The sequence below is a fragment of the Tenebrio molitor genome, chromosome 5, assembly GCF_963966145.1.
Source record: "Tenebrio molitor chromosome 5, icTenMoli1.1, whole genome shotgun sequence".
Classification (NCBI taxonomy): domain Eukaryota; kingdom Metazoa; phylum Arthropoda; class Insecta; order Coleoptera; family Tenebrionidae; genus Tenebrio; species Tenebrio molitor.
In genome coordinates, this window is record NC_091050.1 from 16,227,441 (window position 1) to 16,248,282 (window position 20,842).

The 20,842-nt window shown below is 50.1% G+C and overlaps 7 protein-coding genes across 9 annotated transcripts in view; 4 read left to right on the forward strand and 3 right to left on the reverse strand.

Annotated features, from left to right (window-relative positions):
* The first annotated feature begins 23 nt into the window (after nucleotides 1-23).
* Nucleotides 24-1,737, forward strand: LOC138130762 (uncharacterized). Its single transcript, XM_069047394.1, has 4 exons — nucleotides 24-822; nucleotides 881-1,240; nucleotides 1,290-1,468; nucleotides 1,511-1,737. Exons 2-4 carry the CDS (start codon nucleotides 1,159-1,161, stop codon nucleotides 1,676-1,678), a joined length of 429 nt encoding a protein of 142 aa, XP_068903495.1. The 5' UTR covers nucleotides 24-822; nucleotides 881-1,158; the 3' UTR covers nucleotides 1,679-1,737.
* Blos2 (biogenesis of lysosome-related organelles complex 1 subunit 2) lies at nucleotides 1,430-2,445 on the reverse strand. The gene is made up of 3 exons (XM_069047393.1): nucleotides 2,148-2,445; nucleotides 1,861-2,103; nucleotides 1,430-1,811 (listed from the first exon to the last, which is right to left on the reverse strand). Exons 1-3 carry the CDS (start codon nucleotides 2,194-2,196, stop codon nucleotides 1,675-1,677), a joined length of 429 nt encoding a protein of 142 aa, XP_068903494.1. The 5' UTR covers nucleotides 2,197-2,445; the 3' UTR covers nucleotides 1,430-1,674.
* A 27-nt stretch (nucleotides 2,446-2,472) lies between these two features.
* On the forward strand, nucleotides 2,473-5,847 carry LOC138130746 (solute carrier family 12 member 9). Its single transcript, XM_069047372.1, has 7 exons — nucleotides 2,473-2,877; nucleotides 2,932-3,066; nucleotides 3,126-3,671; nucleotides 3,720-3,989; nucleotides 4,045-5,014; nucleotides 5,065-5,394; nucleotides 5,515-5,847. Exons 1-7 carry the CDS (start codon nucleotides 2,613-2,615, stop codon nucleotides 5,696-5,698), a joined length of 2,700 nt encoding a protein of 899 aa, XP_068903473.1. The 5' UTR covers nucleotides 2,473-2,612; the 3' UTR covers nucleotides 5,699-5,847.
* A 3-nt stretch (nucleotides 5,848-5,850) lies between these two features.
* On the forward strand, nucleotides 5,851-6,851 carry LOC138130758 (ceramide-1-phosphate transfer protein). The gene is made up of 3 exons (XM_069047389.1): nucleotides 5,851-6,109; nucleotides 6,163-6,377; nucleotides 6,425-6,851. Exons 1-3 carry the CDS (start codon nucleotides 5,985-5,987, stop codon nucleotides 6,727-6,729), a joined length of 645 nt encoding a protein of 214 aa, XP_068903490.1. The 5' UTR covers nucleotides 5,851-5,984; the 3' UTR covers nucleotides 6,730-6,851.
* Nucleotides 6,799-10,105, reverse strand: mei-9 (DNA repair endonuclease XPF mei-9). Its single transcript, XM_069047373.1, has 11 exons — nucleotides 9,890-10,105; nucleotides 9,673-9,840; nucleotides 9,445-9,625; nucleotides 9,243-9,395; nucleotides 8,921-9,183; nucleotides 8,711-8,862; nucleotides 8,517-8,665; nucleotides 8,193-8,465; nucleotides 7,824-8,138; nucleotides 7,244-7,771; nucleotides 6,799-7,193 (listed from the first exon to the last, which is right to left on the reverse strand). The coding sequence occupies exons 1-11, from the start codon at nucleotides 10,021-10,023 to the stop codon at nucleotides 6,861-6,863; spliced, it is 2,649 nt and encodes an 882-aa protein (XP_068903474.1). The 5' UTR covers nucleotides 10,024-10,105; the 3' UTR covers nucleotides 6,799-6,860.
* A 183-nt stretch (nucleotides 10,106-10,288) lies between these two features.
* Pex23 (peroxin 23) lies at nucleotides 10,289-16,721 on the forward strand. Of its 2 annotated transcripts, none has more exons than XM_069047370.1 (8): nucleotides 10,289-10,613; nucleotides 10,665-11,000; nucleotides 11,053-11,145; nucleotides 11,194-11,703; nucleotides 12,411-13,019; nucleotides 13,063-14,791; nucleotides 14,842-14,987; nucleotides 15,041-16,721. In XM_069047370.1, the coding sequence occupies exons 1-8, from the start codon at nucleotides 10,389-10,391 to the stop codon at nucleotides 15,077-15,079; spliced, it is 3,687 nt and encodes a 1,228-aa protein (XP_068903471.1). In that variant the 5' UTR covers nucleotides 10,289-10,388; the 3' UTR covers nucleotides 15,080-16,721. The 2 variants fall into 2 exon arrangements, with proteins under 2 accessions (XP_068903471.1, XP_068903470.1); XM_069047369.1 differs by having other exon boundaries at nucleotides 10,290-10,613; nucleotides 11,194-11,769.
* Nucleotides 15,225-20,842, reverse strand: part of osp (outspread) — a 47,478-nt gene continuing 41,860 nt past the window's right edge. Inside the window, exons 5-10 of one of the 2 annotated variants that reach the window (XM_069047368.1) lie at nucleotides 19,707-19,885; nucleotides 18,992-19,632; nucleotides 18,210-18,937; nucleotides 16,229-18,062; nucleotides 15,651-16,179; nucleotides 15,225-15,591 (exon numbers count right to left, since the gene is read on the reverse strand). In XM_069047368.1, coding sequence (XP_068903469.1) covers nucleotides 15,586-15,591; nucleotides 15,651-16,179; nucleotides 16,229-18,062; nucleotides 18,210-18,937; nucleotides 18,992-19,632; nucleotides 19,707-19,885 — 3,917 coding nt within the window. In that variant the 3' untranslated portion in view covers nucleotides 15,225-15,585. Of the gene's footprint in view, nucleotides 16,180-16,228; nucleotides 18,063-18,209; nucleotides 18,938-18,991; nucleotides 19,633-19,706; nucleotides 19,886-20,842 lie in introns of both variants that reach the window. The other variant, XM_069047367.1, reaches the window with a different exon arrangement.

Below are 20,842 nucleotides of genomic sequence, written 5' to 3' on the forward strand. Positions count from 1 at the left end.
TCATAAAAGATATAATTTATTAGTAGGACAACGTGTTCGATTCTCAATGGAAAATGTTTTTTTTTCCAATGAAACAAAAATGGTTTTCAGTTGGATTCAATTTTAAACTGTGGGAAAATTTAGGCTCGCAGACGGAGCCAGACGAATTGGTCGTGATCGAGGCGATGTTACCCATCATCATTACGAAAGAAACCAATAATTTATCCATTAAATAATATATTCTGAATAACAAGTAGTTCCGTGACGGAGATAATATTTTTGATCACAAAAATCTCGAACGGCCTTGAAATGGGTCGCTTTGCCATATATCAGAAGATGAAGTGATGAGTTCGTTTTTTATTCCCACTCCATTAGCTGTTCCGATTGTATTTTGTTTTTAGCTTACACGTGCGCCAGAAGTATCAAAAATTTTCCTTTCTGGAAATACGTACGTCGCGAGTCGCAATTTGGAATTGCGATCACTTTCAGCGAAACTATTTCTACCAGAGACAACACGAAATCAGATGCTCTGACCGTGCCCGGAAGTTCTTGAAGGCTCAGGTTGACATAATGTTTTGATTTTTAGCTCGTCCGCCGCCCAGAAGTCCTAAAACGCTTCAGTTTCGGAAATGATTTGGGCGGAATCGCTCGCAATTTGGAATTGCGATCACTTCCAGAGGAACCTTTTTTGCGGCTCCGCAAAAAACTAATTGAATTGTCTTGTTGATTGAGTCGTGATGATGTTATCTCCGAATTTTCAGCAACGCAAACGGACCGGAATAATTGTTAACTCATTGGTTGAAAAACTCGTTTCCGCCGTCGCTGGAAACGTTACGTGTTTATGTAAAAACAATTTATTTTCGTAACAAATCATCGGTTCGTTAATTAGGTAATTTTTCAGCGAATTACACTCCAGGATGGATTTATAAAAATTAATAAAAGTGAGTCATCGGGAAATTGAGGCTTCCAGCGCATCGTGAACAGGTCCACGATACAGGTGGCATGATTGATGCGTCTTTGCGGATCAACCATGACCGTATAGGTCAAGGGTAACGGACAACGTATTTATGAGAGACAGATCGTCCCGAAATAAATTAACTCCATTGCCATGTAATCTCGTTATTATTTATTTGACGTCGAAATTCAACATGTCATGAGGCTCGTTTGAAATTCCTTGTGATGGGCAACAGTTTTTTTTGCAACAGATGCGACATAGAAAAATTCAATTTGTCTAGAGCATGTGCCGACCAGTTCCTAAATGGTAAAATCGAATTTATGCAAATGCGATTAGATAACGGTCGGAATTCCAGACGATCCCGAGAACCAGCTGAGCTCGGAGGAGAGATGGATTTTGAAATTGAAATGTTTGGACGACGTCCACAGCAAGCAGTTGGGCTTGACCCAGGAGAACTTCGACGAACTGATGGACAGGCTAGAAAAACGACTCCAGTCGAAAACAATACCCGTTTATTGTAAAAACAGAGATTTGGTAAGTGATTGACGACAACGTTCGCTAACTGATCCGCTGCAGTTGTTAGAGTGTCTGGGGCGCAACCCCCACTGCATGTTAAATTGTAAACGTGAGATGGACGAGTTCATCGACTGCGTCGACACGATCCGCGTGCGTCGCATCAAAGAGCGGATCCAGGAGTCCATGAAAAAGAAAAAACTTGATCTCGACGCGCTGTTTAACAGTTAACGTTTTTCCAAATTTTTGAATTTGGCCTCTAAACGTTTCGAATAAACGTCTAGCTTGTACGCTGCTTGTTCTAATTTCACCACGCTGTCTTCTATTTGATCGATCTGCTGCAAGTAGGGTTGAAGCGAATTGTCTAAAATTCACGGTGTTGTCAAAATTATCGAAAAAGAAATAGTTTTTACATTTCTCGTTCAGCTCGCCCATGCTTTTTGAAACGTTGGCGGCAATGTGTTTCATATCTGAATATTTGGTAATGGTGGCACGATTCATGTTCTCCAATAAACGATAGTCGTCGAGAGTTGACGTGAGCTCGCCGTACAAATAGTCTGACGTTTTGTTAAACATCGTGGTAGCCAGGCGGCTCAAGTTTGGGTCGTGGGGGTCCAGAGCCTCAAAACTCGAAGTCGAGGTGGACAGAGTCGGACCTAATGATCGAATTATTGTCGGACTTTGGAGGACGCGGCCTTACCTTTTTTCGGAGAGTCGGTGACGCCTTCCGAGTCTACTTCTTCTGCCATCCTCAAATTGTATCGGCAAATATTGACTATTTCAAAAACAACACCCACCTAACCTCAATTTTTAATCTGTCATCCGAACAGATGATTCACGAGTCGATAAAGTTGGAATCTAATTTAAATCAAACTCCCAAAGTACTTGATTCATTATACTGTTTGTTTTATCTTGATCCTAGAATTAGACGAAATATAACTAATCATAAAATGTACACTGAAATCGTGGCAAATTATCCGGAGAGATTTATTCTCATCAAATCTTCTGTCCTGTCGGCAATATAGAAAGCTTCAGTGATAACAGAAATGTCAAACAAACGTCACGTTGACACACAAAATAAACGTCGTTGTCAACAGTGGTGTTTACCTTGTGACTTTCGATGAAATTCCGATCCAGTTAGTGTGAAGTTGTTTGTGAAGTGACCATGATTGCCCCAGAGGCAGGCTCCACCAACAACCCCGATGTCGCCGACAAGACCCCCTTGGTGGGTCAAACCCAAAGCTTCTTCCAGAAAATCGGAGGAATCTTGAGTCGGAATCAGCCCCAGTCGTCGACTGATTCGGGCCCCGGTTATGTGGAATTCGGTTCTTTTTCCGAACAATCGGAAACCAGAACTTTGGGGACGTTCGCGGGGGTTTTCAGCCCCGTGACCTTGTCCATGTTTTCCGCTCTGATCTTCCTCAGAATGGGTAATTACCGATCAGCGTCATCAATCTCATAGTACATAATTCTGTAATCTGTAGGATATATCGTCGGAAATGCAGGATTGATGGTGACGTTGCTACAATTCATGATTGCTTATCTCATCCTGATTTTTACGGTATCGTCGATTTGTGCGGTTTCGACGAACGGCGCGGTGGAGGGAGGCGGTGCTTACTGTATCCTTTTATCGCATACAATTCGCCATAAAATGGTATATTACTTTGACCAGAAACAGTTATGATAAGCCGGACGTTGGGGCCAGAATTTGGGGGCTCCATCGGTACTCTGTTCTTCCTTGCGAACATCGTGAGCAGCGCCCTTTGCATTGCCGGATGCGTTGAAGGTCTAGTCGAGAATTTTGGTCCCTCAGGGTATCTAGTCAAAGGACTGATTCCCGACGGCCACTGGTGGCAATTTCTCTACTGCGTCAGTCTCAACACTCTAAACCTTCTAGTTTGTCTGATCGGGGCCTCAATGTTCGCCAAAACCACCGTTTTCATTTTGGGGGTGGTGTGCACGTGTCTCGGCATCACTTTTTTCAGCTACTTCTACCAGGGACATCTCGAAGTCCCGGTGCCCGACTCCAACACTCTCATCCAAAACTCGACGTTCCGCGCTTTCGGGAACTACACAGGTTTACACGTGAGCACGTTGGCGTCCAATCTGTGGCCACAATATGGCAAGGACTACACCGCTGACGGCGAACTGGTTAATTTCGCGAGCGTTTTCGGGGTGCTCTTTTCCGGAGTCACCGGAATCATGGCGGGGGCCAACATGAGCGGTACGGTCCCTCCTCGAATTTTTGTCGTTTTTTAATTGTCAATTTCAGGCGAGTTGAAAAATCCGGGGAAGTCCATTCCTAGAGGAACTTTGTCGGCGGTGGGATTCACCTTGATCGTCTACATCGCGATCTCCCTGTTTACCGCCCTCACCTGCACGGCCGACCTGATGCAGAACAATTATTTGTTCATGGCGGGGGTTAGCGTTTTTCCCGCGAGCGTAGCAGTGGGGTTGCTGACGGCGACGTGGTCGGCGGCGCTGAGCAACGTGATCGGAGGTTCAAGAGTCTTGGAAGCTTTGGCCAAAGATAATGTTTTCGGTAATTAATTTAACAAAACAAAAGTGTATTGGAATTATAATGGATGATGTTGCAGGTGCGCTGTTGTCTTTCATCCCCAAAGGTACCTGGAAAGGCAACCCCGTCGCCGCCGTGTTGGTCTCTTGGGTGCTGGTGCAGCTGGTCCTCTTCATCGGATCCCTCAACATCATCGCCCAACTCAACTCCGTCCTCTTCCTCTTGAGCTACCTAGCGACGAATCTGGCCTGTCTGGGCCTCGAGCTGGCCAGCGCTCCCAATTTCCGCCCTTCCTTCAAGTACTTCACCTGGTACACGGCCCTAATCGGCCTTCTCGGTACTTTGATAATGATGTTCGTGATCAGTCCGATCTACGCCGCTTGCAGCATCCTTTTGTGCCTCCTGTTGGTCATGTTCTTGCACCTCTTTTCCCCATCCAAGGAGGCCCACTGGGGAAGCATCTCCCAAGCCCTCATCTTCCACCAAGTCCGGAAGTACCTCCTCCTCTTGGACTCGCGCAAGGACCACGTGAAATTCTGGCGCCCTCAGATGCTTCTCTTGGTGAACAGCCCCCGTTCCTCGTGTCCTCTGATCGATTTCATCAACGACCTGAAGAAAGGGGGGCTGTACGTTTTGGGGCACGTGGTCAAAGGCGACCCCGATTATTCGGGGCCGGATCCGACTCTGGACGTGCAGTTGCATTGGTTGAATCTGGTGGACCACCTGAAGGTCAAGGCGTTCGTGGAGCTGACGGTGGCCGCCACGGTGAGGGACGGACTTCGACACCTCGCCAGGTTGTCGGGGATGGGAGCCATGAAGCCCAACACCGTGATTTTGGGATTCCTGGATGGGGACCCCCAACAAGACTTCTTGCAGAGCAGCGAATCCTCTTACCAAAATAACGATTTCGGCAACGACGTCTTTCCGTTGACCGCACCTAGTGTACTGGAGCCTCTGGAATATGTCCAGATGATGGGTGACGTGTTGAAAATGAACAAAAACCTGTGCCTGTGCAGGAATTTTTCCAAACTGAAGAAAGACACGAAGAGGTTGTTTCACAAGTTTATTTCTTTGTTGATTTTAACACAAATCATTTTAGAAACTGGACGAAAAAATACATTGACGTGTGGCCGATTAATTTCTTGAATCCCGGCGAAAGCGACGCGTTCGACACGACTTCTTTGTTCATGATGCAGTTGGCGTGCATCGTGAATATGGTGCCCCTGTGGAGCCGCTTGAAGTTGAGACTGTGCATCTGCGACGAGGCCAAGCAGACGTGTTTCAGTTTGAATCCCAACGGACAAAGTCACGTGGAGAAGTTGCAGTTTCTGCTAAAGAAATTGAGAATCGCCGCTACTCCGTTCCCGGTGCCGGGATGGAACAACGTGATCGAGTCCCACGGGAACCACATGGAAACTTACTTGAAGAGGTAATTGAAGAGCGTTTTCCGCGAGAAGAGATGCAAAAGAGAGTCCGCTCGATCTCTTTTTCATTTCTTCCAACGAACAACGCCGCTCTGAGTCATTTATAACCGAAATTGGTATTTTAGCGTAAACAACTTGATATTGCAACAAACGTCCGACACTGTAGTCACGTTTATTTATTTGCCACCGCCGCCAAACGATGACTCGGCTGCCGAAGCCTATTACCAGAAACTAGACATTATTTCGAGGAACCTTCCGCCAACAATTTTTGTACACGGGGTCAGCACTGTCACCTCAACGACTCTATAACGTTGATTGATAACTAAGCACAATTTATTTAATTAATATTTTTATACGATTATACAAATTTACATATCTACATTGCCTTAAATATGATATAATACAAGCTGTGATGTTTTATGTAAGTTAAAATAAAAACCTCGTGAGTATTAGATCGATTTGGACAGTTAAATTTGAATTAAGCGCTGCGTCAATGTGACATGTGGCAATGTGCGCAGGCGTGCCACGACAAAATTCTTAACCTAAACCTGATTGAACCTGATCTGTCATTTAGTTTTGAAAAAAAATTGCCGAAATGGCTTTAGAAAATAATGAAAAGTTTCAACTGAAGGTGGTGCAAGACAGCTTCGTGGCGGCTTTACACGAAGACGACGACGTTGAATTAAAATCATATCTGAATAGTTACGAAGAATTAAACAAGTAAGTCGATTTTACGACCATAAAAAACACTCCTTTAATTTTCGATTTTGAAGATTTTTCACCCTGATCGGCACAGTCTTCGGGTTCGTAAGTAAAGATCTGAAATCGAAAATGGATGTTCTTTCGGAATTTCTCGCGAGCGATAAAACATCGGATAATTTTCGGACGGTGAAAAAAATGATGGAGTACGAGCGCGACGGTCAACTTTTACATAAGAAAGGGTACACGTCGGGCAGTCGGACTTTGTTAAGGCTTCATAGGGGTCTAGGTAGGTATTATGGTTGAAAAATGCGAAAGTGCAGGGTGAGTTTGTAGATTTTATTCGGGCGTTTTTGCGGAGCGTCGCCGAGCTAAAAGACGACGACAATACAGGGCCGGTTTGTCGCGAGGCTTATGATAAAACTCTTGCCAAGTTTCACCCGTTCGTGATACGTAAAGGGGCACAGATAGCGATGTACACATTGCCCAACAAGGAACAACTACTCAAGAAGGTGTGTGGAAGTGAAGAGGAGGTCAAACAGGCCATGGAAATTTTACCAAAGACTTTGGACTCCACGGCGATCGTCTACGAACGGATCGATGCTCTGTACACGCAATACGACCTTCACGCCCTACCTTAGGTTGTGGATTCTGAGTACCACACATTCCTGCTTTTTAGAGATTAGGGGTTCGCAATCGACTTGATTCCATTTTAAGCGCTTTTACTGTTAATTTATTTATTAAATTTATATTATTTTAAAAACACTAGCGATTATTTTTTCTTGGCGAACTTCCTCTTGGCCCAGCGCCCTTTCGATTTGGTTTCCAGTTCTTTGGGATTGTGGTCGTGATGGAGAGCGGCGTGCAACGCTCGGGCGTCCACCGGATTCCCCAAGACCTCCTTCAACTCGTCCTCGCTCATCTTGACCGCATTATCCATTGTTTTGACTTGGCGCAAAAACCCGTCGATATTCTTCGAGTTGATCCCTGGCAACTTCTGGACGAAATCGTAAATGTTGCTGTTGTACTTGGTCTCGACGACGTCCAAATCTTGATTGCCGCCGATCGCAGCCGCGTATTCCACGTTGGGCTCTTCCTTCCCGTCCTACAACGAAACAACGTTGGTCCCGAAACCACCCCTTGCGGTACTCTCACCTTCAACTCCTCGAACAGCTGTGCCGAAGCGTAGGGACTGGGGCTCCAGACGATTTTCAATTTGGGAAAATGCAACGTCAACAGTAACAGCTTTTTCTGGATGTCGAAGTTGCTGCTGTCCGTGGACACCATGTACTGGTTCTGCCACGAAAACGGCTTGTTCTGATCGAATTCTATCAAGAGCATGGGCTTGGCGTAGTATCGGAACATTTGGGTGCACTGTTGGTACATCCTGCCGCTGTTGAGCGACCCCACCAAGTCCGACAGGCTCTTCCTCTCGACGCAGATTTCCGGCGTCAGGATGTAGTCCCCAACCGCAATCGTGACCGGCTCTATGTCGACGCCCCTTTTGTGGATGAGAGCCGGCAGCTCGCTCCGGAACTCTCTCATGTCCACTATCACGAATTTGCGAGTGGAGTCCTCGCCGCGGCCCCCCTGGCGCGTGTTCTTCGTGGGGGACTTGAGGTCGCGTTGGAGGCTCACGCAGATGTCAGACTTGCCGTCTTGGTCTTCGGGGACGGCCATGGTCTACAAGAAAATGTTCACGAGTGATTGGAAGAGAAATCGGAAGAGAATGTACCGATTTTGTTTGAATCAAAAATTCGAAAGCTTCTTTTTCTCGGCGCATCGACGTCAAGTAACTTTGTTCCTCGACGGTTCCGGCGTGGATGAGGAAGTAGACCTTCATGGGAGTGTCGCGTTTCCGGTGCGCCTCGTACATTTCGATCTCTCTGATCGCGGTGAGGTTGCTGTGGTACATGACTATGAATGACGGCTGGAGCTCTTCCAAGCTGCGTTGCAAATTGACGACGTCTTTTGTGCCTTTGAAAGTTTGAATGAGGATCGTGGGGGCTGTCAACGACTGACAGATTTGTGTGAGATTCATATTTTCCAGCTGAAAATGCAACAGTTTAGACAACGCCGATACACAAGAGTCAATGGTACCTACTTCTTCGTGCGGCTCGAAAACATAATCCTCCTTTGACCCGCCGCTACTCTGCGACATGGTTAACAAATAACTGCTTCTTATATCTTCACATTCTTCCGTTTTTTCATCTTCCGGTTTCTTCTCTGCGCCTTCTTCGTTTAATTTAGGTTTTTTGGGCGCCACGTTTCCATCATCTTTTTTACAGTTGCTAAAGCTATCGTTGATTTTTTTAAAAGTAATTTTCTTTTGCAGAGCCATTAAGAACAAATAGTTGTGGGGGCCGTGGGTCAGCAACTAAAAATAACATCACGTAGCACTCCTCTCCACCCTTTTACCAATATGTACCTCCTTTAGCTGATGACATGTTTTGTGGTCCGAGCACAGAATGACGATTTTATTTTCGTGGTTGTTGGACTTTTCAATTTCGTGCGGAATTTCGACTTTCAAAATGTCCAGTAAGGTCTTCCACTTGGGACAGAATTCGGGATTCAATTCTGGAATTGCACTTTAAGGACTAGCTTTTGAAGAACAAGTTATACCTTTGTCTCCTGTGAAAATTAGGGTGCTTGCTTGGGAGAAGAGCATTTCTGCGGGTTCCGACCACACCCAAGTGGCAGTTTGGGCGTATTCCATCGTGCGATAGCTCGACAGAGTTGAATAAAACGTTATCGGATCGGAGTAATGCATAGATCTGAAATTCATAACGTCTTAAGGATGCTGTAATTACTATTTTTTTGCAACCCAAGTACATTATTAGGTGCCGCAAAGTTTTCAAATCCGCTACAAGTTGTCGACTTTTGTCGCTCAGTTGATTCCAGATGCCGTCCAGTTGCATCTGAAGGTTTTTCTGGAATTTTTTCGTTAAGCAATTCTCCACTGTAATTTCTTGTAGCTCTACAGTTTTATTGATCCTTTTCAATTCTTTTACCGTCATGTTCATCAATTCTAAAATATAAGTTTGCATATTGCTCATATTTTCCGAAATCGGGACGTGTAATTCGACAACTTGGGGCTAAAACAAGCTCAGTTCGTTACGCGATTTCTGTTGCGTATTTAAGTAAAAAAACTCACTTCATACTGTTTAAGACTTTGTATGACCATCGAGTGAAACCTAGGCCAAATATACAACTCTTTTACGAACAACGTGCGCATAACTCTCTCCACGTGACCAAAACCCATCGTGAAACTTTGCACGCTGTTTGAAAATGCTTTAATAAAACCAGTCTGCAAAATGCAAATTACTGAATAAATCAAATAATGTTTTGTCATGTACTTTATTAGATTGTCTGAACAAACGCAAAGCAAATGCTTCCTGGCAACTCTCCAGGACCTTGTGAGCGCGCAGGATAATAAATCCAGTGATTTTATCAATAGGTATCCTGTTTTTCAGCATGTCAACCACCAAAATTCGAGTTGTGATGAAATGAACACCACCCGACAGATACACATCCTCTCTAAAATAATTTGTTACAATCTGATCACACCAAAGTTGACTTACAACCTTTCTGTGGTATTGGTGGTGTAAATGGTACGGTGAAGATTGCCATCATTGATTTTGTTCATGAAGAAAGTCTCTTCTGCTTCAGTTGTGTTTAATACAACAACTAAATTACCTGGGTCACTGTATACTTTTATCAGATTTAACAGGACCAAATCTAAGTTGAGGCCCCTGAAAATTAAACATAAATGAGGGGGTTGTCATGTAAGGGGTTACTTGCTTGGCTGCCACTGTTAATCCATCTTTATGAAGAATGTCAAGAAAGATTTGGGTTTCGAATTCCAACATATACTCCAGGTCTACATTTTCCAAACGTTGGTCTATTTCTGAGGATTCTGGTTCCCCCTCGGCCATAATTGTAAAATAAATTCTTGCTAATTCAAAACAACTCACATTTTAATGTTGACACCAGATAATTATTGACATTTGACACGGGTGCCAACATTTAAATTGAATCGACAATCGAAGTGTGGTATATTTTTATTTAAAAATGGAGTACTGTATAACACAACTCTAAATAAATTGTATATTTTAACATTTGCTGTTGCCCAACGGTCATTTCGTGTAATTTGACGTCTTAGAAATTGTCGTTATGTTGGTGATCATGTCGCAGCTGTTCGATGTTGACATTAAGAGCTGTCGCTGTCATACCTGTCAAAGAGAGTAAGGAATGAGGTTATGTGACTTGGTGCGATGCTAGTGTAAACACTCGTTCCAATATGCCGAGTTCACTTCTCTTCGGTATAAACAATGAAGGGCGAGTCCACACGCTCTCCACCACGGGTTCGATGTGGCGAGAGATCCCCTACGGCGGACAAGAGTTCAAAAAGTTGTCGGCCGTTCCTTACTTTCTGTGGGCGTTAGGGGGCGATCACCAGATCTACGTGTATGTGCATGGCCTCGACATTCCCATCAGAGTACGAGAGGAGGCGTACGAAAACGAGGTAACCCAAACAGAGCGTCTTGTCGCGTTTGGTTGACCTAGGGATTTATAGAGGTGGCTTCCAATTGAAGGCTTCTCGTCGCGTCTTTTACCAACAGATCGCTTTCGCTTTTCCAATGCAGACGGAACAGTTGATCGTTCCATCGATAAAATTAGGTTGCCGTCGATGGCGTGGCAATGGGAGGGCGACTGGCAGTTGGAGTTGACTCTGGATGGCCAGCCCCTCGACCATCAAGGCTGGATGTACGCCGTGGATTTTCCGGCGCAGTATTGTTCGAAAAAACAGTGGAAGAGCTGCGTCAGGAGGCGGCTTTGGGTGCGCTCCAGAAGGTACAGCGCGATGAACTCGTGGTGTGCAATAGCCCCCCTGCATAAGGACGCCACAAGTGTAAGATTTATCGCTGTCAGAACGACATTTCGCTGGAGTGTTTTTTTTTAAGGAGCCTTTCATCGATATATCAATCGGGGGGCAGTCGGTCGCGGGGGCGGAACCTGGCACGATGATAGTCTGGGCGGTAACGTCTCACAACCGGGTGAGTCCCCCTCGATTTATTTTTACGTTTCGAAAAAGTCTCGTCTAGGTAATGTTCCGCACCGGGGTCAGCACCAAATCCCCCGAGGGCGCCCGCTGGAACCCCATCCAGGTCCCCATCGGTTGCGAGATCAACCAGATCAGCGTCGGCCCCACCGGTCTGGTCTGGGCGGCCCTGCTCGACGGCCGCGCCCTTGTCCGTATCGGCGTGACTCGCGACTGCATCATGGGGGACTCGTGGGTGGAAGTGCGAGGCCCCGGGGACAACCTGAAGATCAGCCAACTATCGGTGGGCATCTGCGCCGTGTGGGCCGTCACCCAAGACAAGCAGGTCTGGTTCAGGAAGGGCGTCAAGGGAGAGGGCGCCGGAATGAGCGAAGAACTGGCGGCGGGGTGCGGCTGGGTCGAGATGGTGGGACGCATGGCAGAGATCAGCGTCACCGCAAACGACCAGGTCTTCGCCGTGGGGGCGGACGATCGCCTGGTCTACTACAGGAGCGGTGTGGGCAATTCGGACCTCACGGGGAAGAGGTGGAAGGCTCTCCATGCCCCTTCGCAAGTCAGTAGGGCCAGCAGCAATGCCAGTCTTAATAGAGATAAGCTTCATCGCAGCTTTAACGCTTTGGTAATTAACATTTTGTGTACATGAGTGGCCGCAAGCCTCACCTAGTGCTTGTTTCATTTTTTTTTATCGAGCACGGAAACTAGCAAGTTCGCTTTGTAAAAAAAAGTATTTGCGACATTGTAAATATATTTATTCAGCTTTGTAACTAATCCACATTGAAAATCCAAGTTAATATCGTTTCCGTTGAAACAAAAGAGTCTGTAATAAAACTCCGAATGAGGTGCATTATCTCGAAAGGCTAAACTTAATTACATTATAGGGTATCTAATTAAATTTTTATGTAAACAAATGGTAATGGAAGGTTTTTGTTTCCCAACAACTATGACCTTCAAGATAATGGATCCTAAGTGTCGATGAATAACAATATCGTTCATGCTCGTTTAGGTTGCGGAATTTTTCTTCGCACGTAATAAAATATTTATTGTCGCTTGATTTAATATATACCGCACGACCAAATAAATTTAAGATTGCAAAAAGTTGTGAGAAGCGAAACTCATTCGTGACTTGATTCATACGAATTTAATTTGTCAACGTACTAGTCTGGTCTTGCCAACTTGGTTTTTAAATTTGTTTGATTGAGAAATAAGTGTTTTTGATTTTTTTTTTCGGAAGTAATGGTCTGTTGGAATTTGGTTATGTAGCAGAGCCGCCCTAGCAGCATGTGCGAGCCCTCCACCATCTCCGAGTGGGAGGAGCAATCGCACTCCGCGCCCACCGCACCGACCTCCCTCCCCGTGGGCGACCTAACCTCAAAATTCGAAACCCAACCGAAAAATCCCAAAGCTTGGAGTCCCGTTCACTCAGTGGGTTCGATCGTCGGCACCGAGGTCCACCCGGAAGTGGACGAGAGTGTGTGGAGCGACGGGAGCCGCGAATCGTGCATCTTCGCCGAAGACGAGGAGCTAGGTTGGGCGGAGTACGAGGCCCCGTGGTCGTGGGTGGAGGCGGGGGCGTGCACTGTCGACCCGAACCAGCTGCCCCATTGGTTCGCCGAAGCCGGAGGCGGGGCCGGTCAGACCGAGATGGGCGAGCCGTGGAGGTTGAGAATCTTGCAAGAGTTGAAGCTGCGGCTGCCGACGGAAAAGTACAACAGCTGGCAGCTGGCGGTCGACACCACCTCGTGGGTTCACTCGGGGGAGGCGAGAGTGAGCTGGGGGAGCGGCACGTTCGTCGATTGCGTGCTGCAGCTGGAGTGGGTGCAAATCACCGGGACCTTGACGGTGTTAAATCCGGACGGTGCCAGCACCATGGTGAGTCCTCGCTCGAGATTCAACTCGTAATGATTTTTTTAAGAATCTTTTCAGTCTTAACGACATCACGTGCGTCGAGTGCTGCAGCGAGCCCGGGAGTCCCCGGCTGGTGGTCCACGTGCCCCGCCACTCCCCCGCCCTGCTGCGCTTCCAGTTCACCAGCGACGCCCAGCTGGAGGAGTGGCAAGCGCATTTCGCCACCACTTGCGGGAAACTCCACGACGCGTCGGGCAAGCCGAGCGAGGAGAGCGTGTGGGCGGTGACCAATCTGGGGGACGTCTTCATCTGGGACCCTACCCAGCTCGAAACGAACCAGCTGAGAGAGAACGACTACTACGTGCAGAAATTCGACTTGAGCGGCAAAGAGTCCCCGATCAAGGTCGCCCTTCACGGTACTTTCACCGCCGGGACTACCCTCACTCTTACAGGGTGTATAGGAGACGACGCCGACCGGATCGGGATCAATCTGGACGCTCACTCGACCTACAAGCTGAGACACAAAGCGCACAGCGAGTACGAGAACACCTGCCTCCATTTTAACCCTCGCTTCGGGGACGATTGCGTCGTGCGGAACTCGATGATCGACGGCAAGTGGGGCAAGGAAGAGACGGAGGGCGAGATGCCGCTCAAGAAGGGACATGAGTTCGCCTTGCGGATCGAGACGACGGAGGACGCGTTTTTGATTTACGTGGACGACAAAATTTTTGCCAACTACAGACATCGTCTTCCGCCGAGTTCGGTCTCGATGTTGAGCATCTGGGGCCGGATGCAACCCTTCAAGCTGGTCATCAAGAGTCCAGAGATCATCTTGGACCCGTTGAATCTGTACTGGAGGCAAGTGGGCGGGCACCTGAGACGCGTCGAGAGCTGTCGGGTGGGCGTGACTTGGGGCATCGGCTACGACAAGACCGCGTGGGTGTACACCGGCGGTTGGGGCGGGGGGTTTTTAGGAGCGTTGGACAGTCATAACGTGCATCCTATGACTGACTCGCAGGACTACAGAGTCTACGAAAACCAAAGATGGAACCCGGTGACGGGCTACACGTCGGCGGGGCTGCCGACCGATCGCTACATGTGGAGCGACGCCACCGGCAAGCAAAAACGAACCAGAGACCAGGTGAAGTTGCTGTCGGTGAAGTGGCAGTGGGTGTCCGACTGGATGGTCGACTTCCACGTCCCGGGCGGTGTCGACCGGGACGGTTGGCAGTACGCGGTGGACTTCCCCGGCACTTACCACGCGCACAAGAACTTCACAGACTACGTCCGGCGGAGGCGGTGGTACCGCAGGTGCGCCGTCGCGACCACCGGGCCGTGGCAGGAGCTGGGCCACACCAAGCTCCTGGACGTGTCCCTGGAGCCGGTCAGGGACGACGTGGACACCATCGTGTCGGTGTGGGCGCTGGCGTCGGGGGGACAAACCATGGTGCGGACGGGAGTGACGCGGTCGAACCCCACGGGCACGGGGTGGGAACACGTCAGTTCGGATCAGCCCCTGGGCAGCATCAGCTGCGCCCCTTACAATCTAGTCTGGGCCACGGGGAAGAAGGGGTGCGCCTATTGGAGGATCGGCATCACGGAGAATAAACTCGAGGGGGAGAGATGGGTGACGGTGGAGCCGCCCAGCGGTGGCCAGTTGAAACAGATCTCGGTGAACTCGATCGGAGTGTGGGCGGTGGATCATCTGGGGAGGTTGCACGTCAGGAGAGAAGTGACGACCACTTTTCCAGAAGGCACCTACTGGCAGACGATCACTCCGGATCCTCTAGTCTTGAGTGAGTGGTACAAATCAATCAAATCGAGTGTTTTCGAGGGGAGATTTTAGATTCTGCCCCCGGAACCACCGGGTTCAAACACGTCAGCGTGGGGAGGCAGGAGGTTTGGGCGACCACCGACGGGGGCGCCGTTCTCCGCCGCACCGGAATTTGCCCCAGCAACCCTGGAGGGTCAGGTTGGTTTATCGGAATACCGGTGAGTGTGATTTTTTTTGTTGGTAGAGGTTGGCGTGACTGTTTGGCTTTCAGGGCAACTGGCAGCAGCTCAGCGTCAGGGCTTTTAATTAAATTGCGCTAAAATATTTGTGATTCATCGTTTTTCGTGTTCTTGAATAACTTAGACATTAAGTTAATTGGTGAACGCTTTTTTGTGTTTACCTTATGCGATCTGAGTAGTTTTATTTTAACGCCTCGATAAAAAATGAAAAGCAGCTTAACTGATAACTTATTTTATATTATTTGTTGTAATTATAAACATTCCATATAAACCCAACACATATAAACAATAAACTGTTACAAAAAAGAACTAAAGTTAAAATGATTTGTACACCTAATAACGTTGGATACAGAGTTGATGAGGTAAAAAATAAATAATAGAAGGTCAAGTACTACGCTCCTGGCAAAAACCACAAAAACAACGGTAATATATGAAAAAAATATGTATATGACAATAAAGAGGTGCTATGAACTGTACACAACGGTGATGATATTATTGTACTGTACTAATATAATATACTGGTATACGTATGAGGCTTGTCAAGACTAGTAAATTCGCATCTCACGGATACACACCTTCAGTTCTGGAACAACAAACGTTTTAGTCGTACCGAAGCCCGGTGGGATGAAACCTTTCACGCACCTGCACGGGTGAGAGCTGGGGGTTCCGCTCTAGCTGCAGTATGCGCTGTTGCGCGTGGGTCAGCCGTCTGGTGGTGGTTCCCAGCTGCTCCTCCAGGGCCGTCGCCTCCAAACACTTGAGCGACAGTCGCTCCGACAGGTCGAGGATGTCGTCCCTCTGTTGGCGGGCGTAATCCTGCTTGAATTTGGCCACTTCTTTTTGTACTTCCGCTTCGTGCGCCTTCCTCATGGCGTCTAGGGCCGCCAGCGTGGCCTGCGTCTCCTCGGCCAGCGCCTGCTCCTTCTCTTGGCGCAGCCGCTCCATCTCGTGGCCGTGCGTCTCGCGCATCTCCTGGATGGTTCGCCTGTGCCACTGCTCCATCGCCACCAGCACCCTCTCGCACAGCGTTTGCAGCTGCTCGATGTCCGACTCCTGGTGGTGCTCCTTGCACGAGGCCAGCGCGCGGCGGCACGCCGCTCGCAGGTTCTCCACTTGGGTCAGGTACTCGGCGCCCAGGTGGACCGGTCGGTGCTCCTCGGACGATTCGAATCTGCAAAAAGCGGGTCAGCGATCGCGGCGGACTTGCGACGAAAGCTCACCTTTTGAAAGAAGGGGATCTGCCGGCGGCGGTCCGAGGCGACGTCCTGCCCAGCGTCGTCCGCACCCCTTCCAGCTTGTCCCGCAGACACCTGCATTTGCGACACACGTCGGTCCAGCTCTTGACGGCGACGTCGTCGTAGTCGACGGGCACGCTGGCGTGCTTCTGCAGCTCGCCGATCTCGTCGGCTAGGTCGTTCAAGTACCCCACCACCTCCTCGAGTTCAGGTTGGCCGACCAGGGCGTAACAATCTCTACTACATCTATCTATCATGCACGAAAACTCGGCTTCTAGACTTTGGTTTATTTGTACCGACCGGTTCTCCAGGCGGTCCCAGCGGTCGTCGTTCTGCAACCACCCGTTCAGACACTCCGTCGGGGTCAGGTGCGTCGAACTGTTGGCGCACTTGCCGCTCAGGACGTCCATCCTGGAGTCGATCAGAGCTTTGTGGGCCACTATGTCCGCGAACTCCTGAAGGAGGCCACCGGGAGAGCGGCTCCTCTCCGATTCCACCCGCCGCCTCCAGTTTTGCCTCTGCAGCTTGTTCAACTGGTTCAGGTAGAGTTCGGTGAGCTCGGCGACGCTCTTGTTGACCTCTTCGTACAGACGATCTCCCACCGAATCGGACCACAGCTCCAGAGCGGCCCTCTCCGACGCGAAGAAGGTGAAGAAGTAGGAGTGGTCGGCGTCGATGTGGCCTTGATAAATCTGGGCGGCTCGCAGGAGGACGTGGTTGATCTCGGACTGGATCACTTCCGAGTTGACAGCGTCCTTCGCTGCTCTGCCGAAGTCGTTGACGACGTCGTCGCTCAGCTTCTTCAGTCGACAGTTTTTGTCGATGGAGAGGGTCTCCGCCGCTAGCACTTCGGCCAGCTGCGGCAGTTTGGTAGTTTTGTACGATTCCAGCAGCACCTCCAGCTTGGCCCGCTCCTTTTCGAGGTACTCCAAGGAAGGACCTCGATTCTCGACGAAATTCTTCCACCTGGAGGACCCGTTGGCCGCCGCCATTAGACACTTAGCCAGAATTTTCGACAAGTGCTCGGCGCCCGTCTTACACGTCGGCGGCTGTTTCTGCACCGTCCCTCCGGTCAACTTTTTCTGCAGCGAGTTCATCAAGTGCGCCGTCTCCCTCACCTCCTTGCCGATCAGTCGATCGCAACCCACTTCGCCGGTCGCGGGAGCCGTCATCGCCTCCTGTATCCGCTCGATCAAAATATTCTCGTAGGCCACCTTCTCAGCCAAGATCTGCAACTTCGCCTCCCCGTCGAGCTTGTTGCTCTCCCGCAGCACCCTCTTCTTCTCGCTCAGACTCGTCAGCTTCTCCACCAAGAGGTTGTGCAGCTGCTTCACCACCGCGCTCGCCGACGAGTTGATCACGTTGATCTCCGCGGAACTGACATTGCCACAGCAACCGCCGTCGGCGTCCACGATATCGCTAAGCTCGCTCAGGTTCTGCTCGAGCGTCACCAGCGACTGCGGTGCCGACCTCTTCAGGTTGCTCTTGACCAGCGCCACCTGGCCGAGGCACTCGTCGATCTTCGTCTTGGCCGGGTTGTTCGACGCGAGCGACTCATTCGAGGCGTTCACGTTCGTCACCTGGTGTTCGAGGGTGCTGAGTCGCATCAGCAACTTCATCGGTTCGGAAGAGGTGGCGCTGTCGAGGCTTTTGCGTCGGAGGCGGCGCAAGGACTTGTCGTCGATCGGAGAGTTGCGCTCGCTGCTCCGCTCCCTTTTGTATTTGCGGCGGGCGCGGCCGCGCTCCAGGGCGAGGATCTTCGCCTCCAATTCGGTCACCTTGTCCTCCACCTCCTTGTTGATCGAGAAACTTTCGCGTCCTGCGGAAAACAAACGACAAGATAAGAATTACTCTCGACCCTACCACGGTCGAACCGGATAGGAAAACGCCGCGATTAATCTCCGCTGTTTACTTTGTTTTCCATTTACGCAAGAGTGGAACTTTTCATTCATTCACTGCCACTCACCTTTGAGGGATAAAGACCTCCTCTTGTCTCTTGATTCGCTCTTCGACTTGCTCCTGATCTGTTTCTCCGCCGCGTTGAGCTTCAGCGTGAGGTGCTCCAGCCTCGACACCAACAGGTTGATCTCGGCTTGGCTCTCCTGCTTCGCCATCTCCATGTTGTTTTGGACGCTGTAGTTGGCCAATTCGAGACTGTCGCATTTCTCGTGCGCCTCCCGCAGTTCCCGCTTGATCGCTCTTATTTCCAATACCGCTTTTTCGAAGCGGCCCCGCAGGTCCAGACAGTACTCCTTCAGCTCGTTCTGTCCCATTTCGTCGATGTCCGCGTCCAGGTCGACGTTGGTCAGGTCGGTGAGCGAGTCCACGCGGATGTTCCTCCTGTTGCTGCCCGTCCTGCCTTCGAGCTCTTGCACGCGCTTGAACAGTCGGTCGTTCTCGTCGCGGGTCCGCGCCAGACGCTCGTTCGTGCTGGCCAGCTCCTCCTGCAAGTTGCTCAGGATGCGCTGTTTGGTCTGGAGGTCGCGCGTCAACGCTGCGCTCTTCTCCTCGTAGGTGGCCGCCAAATCTTCCGTTTCGGAGAGCCGCCTCTGCAGCGCCCTCTGCTCCTTGGTGAATTTCATCTCGGCTTGAGAATTTCTTTGGTTCAGTTCACGTTCGGTGCGCTCGAAGGCGACCATCATCTCTGTGGCCTTCTTTTCTTGGATCACTGCCTCAGCTTGAAATTTCTTCAACCTGAAACCCACACCCTCAACTACGACTCGCAACGACAATCCGACAATACCCCACCTGGCAATTTCTTCCTCGAGACTCCTCGCTTCTTCGATCGACTTGGCCAGCTGCTTCTGGAGATCGCCGATTTCGAAGTTCTGCTTGTTGATCACGTTGTTCAACTCCACCGTCTCCGACAGTTTCACGCAGTCCAACTCGTCAGTCGAAGTACTGTCAAGAGTCGACTGTCTCGACTGACACCTCGGCAATCTGGGTTTGCCTCTTGTGCTCTTGACTCGGTTCAACGAGGTCCTGGACGGCGGCGGCGAAGGCGGCAGCTCGCCCCAATCCTCGGAACCGCGTCTTCCACCCTCCGACGCCGTCTTGTATTCTTCGTCACTCGACAAGAGGATCGATCGAGGGAACGGCGAACTCTCCGGGGGAGAGACCGGAACCGCCTTCTTCAAAGCTTGCAGCCAGTTCGAACGGATTCCTGAAGTGACGGCGTACAGAGTCAGAGTCGGTCCGGCCCATTTGATCTCGAAACCGAACTTGGTTTCCGTCGGAATCTCGTTGTAACCGGTCACCGTTGACATTTCGACCACCAACTGCGGAGTTCCTTGTTCGTCTTGGTCTTGGTAGATGTTCAAGCTGGGGCCGCAGAGGACCGCCCAACGCATCGTAAACTCTCCGTCGGCGCCCTTGAGCCACAGCCAACCCTGAAACGACACAAGATTCGATTCGAACTGTCTTTTCCTCGAACTGGTGGTGCCATCTGTGGACCGGAACTCACCTTTTTCAGATGCAGAAGACTTTCCGCGGGCAACGCCAGGCTCGACTCCGGGGAGCGGTCCGTCAGGGCCGTCGCGATGTCCCGGAGACGCTCGTTCCTCCAGTCGCGCCTGGCTCGGGCCTTGTCGTCGCACCGCAGCTTGTCCCTCGTCGGAGGAGAGCCCGAACTCATCAAGTAATCTGCGAAAAAATTGCACGTTCGCATCAGTGTCTGCGTGATTGCCAGAACAATGGGCCGAGATCGTGATGGTCCTTCGAGTCGGACTTGACGTTCGCGTCGGAAAAGTCCGAGGAAAAGCGTCGACGTGCGCGACAAAATTCTAGTTTTGTTTTTTGCGTCCGTTCGTGGCCCACTCGGCCGTTCGCAGAGGCGTCAAATGGCGAGTCACGCCGGGACTGCCTCAAGGGAAACCCACTAACATTTCTCCGTAACTGTAAAACGATGAAAAGAACCGTCGATTGATCGGGACGCCTCATTGTCGGTCGAAATAAGTCGGAATGTTCGTCAGACGTTTTGTCTTTTTTCGAGGCGATCGACGTAAAGTAGCGGTAAGTGACGTTTCCATTTCGTTAACCATTTAACCAACATTACGTTTCGTCTGGCAAAAACGCAACAACGGTCGGATGTTTTCTTGTGAGAGGCGCACCGGGTGACCCGTTATGCACGCGGAATACCTGTTCGTCCGAAAAATCACACCTAATCGATCAAACATGACCCCGGCCGGGCTTATTTATCGGTCGCCTCTACCGAGAACCGTGACGTCGTCGCTGTTCTGACGAACGGCCCCCTCGGGCCACGGCCGAAATTCATCCGCCGATAAGTGCGGGTCATGCTCGCTTTCGGGGTCGCGGTGGGCGTCGCGTTCGACTTTCGTCTACCCGGGAGCGGCGACTTCTCCGTTCGGAAAAATCCAAACGTGTTAGACCGCTCCGGGTGTCGGAGATCCGGTGCGTCGGCCGCACTTTTCTGGTTTCCTCCGATCCGGTAAGCCTTCCCCGTCAACATCCCGAGAAAAGCGATAACCTCGCGGCTCGATCCGACCGACGACGCCGATTCTCCTCCGACATCGGATGAAGTAAGTGATGATCCTCCGCGGTCGTCTCCGACTGACCTACTGGCGAAACACGGCCGTCCCC

Coding starts and splice junctions, on each gene's coding strand:
- Blos2 (XM_069047393.1), bottom strand. CDS start 2,196: ATGGCAGAAGAAGTAGACTCGGAAGGCGTCACCGACTCTCCGAAAAAA. Junction 2,104..2,147: donor CACCGACTCTCCGAAAAAAG/GTAAGGCCGCGT, acceptor TTCGATCATTAG/GTCCGACTCTGTCCACCTCG. Junction 1,812..1,860: donor GGGCGAGCTGAACGAGAAAT/GTAAAAACTATT, acceptor CGTGAATTTTAG/ACAATTCGCTTCAACCCTAC.
- mei-9 (XM_069047373.1), bottom strand. CDS start 10,023: ATGGCCGAGGGGGAACCAGAATCCTCAGAAATAGACCAACGTTTGGAA. Junction 8,863..8,920: donor ACTTTGCGGCACCTAATAAT/GTACTTGGGTTG, acceptor TATGAATTTCAG/ATCTATGCATTACTCCGATC. Junction 8,139..8,192: donor TTTTCGAGCCGCACGAAGAA/GTAGGTACCATT, acceptor TTGCATTTTCAG/CTGGAAAATATGAATCTCAC.
- LOC138130746 (XM_069047372.1), top strand. CDS start 2,613: ATGATTGCCCCAGAGGCAGGCTCCACCAACAACCCCGATGTCGCCGAC. Junction 3,067..3,125: donor GGAGGGAGGCGGTGCTTACT/GTATCCTTTTAT, acceptor GACCAGAAACAG/TTATGATAAGCCGGACGTTG. Junction 3,672..3,719: donor GGCGGGGGCCAACATGAGCG/GTACGGTCCCTC, acceptor TGTCAATTTCAG/GCGAGTTGAAAAATCCGGGG.
- LOC138130758 (XM_069047389.1), top strand. CDS start 5,985: ATGGCTTTAGAAAATAATGAAAAGTTTCAACTGAAGGTGGTGCAAGAC. Junction 6,110..6,162: donor AGTTACGAAGAATTAAACAA/GTAAGTCGATTT, acceptor TCGATTTTGAAG/ATTTTTCACCCTGATCGGCA. Junction 6,378..6,424: donor AAGGCTTCATAGGGGTCTAG/GTAGGTATTATG, acceptor GTGAGTTTGTAG/ATTTTATTCGGGCGTTTTTG.
- LOC138130762 (XM_069047394.1), top strand. CDS start 1,159: ATGGGCAACAGTTTTTTTTGCAACAGATGCGACATAGAAAAATTCAAT. Junction 1,241..1,289: donor TGCCGACCAGTTCCTAAATG/GTAAAATCGAAT, acceptor TCGGAATTCCAG/ACGATCCCGAGAACCAGCTG. Junction 1,469..1,510: donor ATTGTAAAAACAGAGATTTG/GTAAGTGATTGA, acceptor GATCCGCTGCAG/TTGTTAGAGTGTCTGGGGCG.
- Pex23 (XM_069047369.1), top strand. CDS start 10,389: ATGCCGAGTTCACTTCTCTTCGGTATAAACAATGAAGGGCGAGTCCAC. Junction 11,001..11,052: donor TGCATAAGGACGCCACAAGT/GTAAGATTTATC, acceptor TTTTTTTTTAAG/GAGCCTTTCATCGATATATC. Junction 14,988..15,040: donor GTTGGTTTATCGGAATACCG/GTGAGTGTGATT, acceptor TTTGGCTTTCAG/GGCAACTGGCAGCAGCTCAG.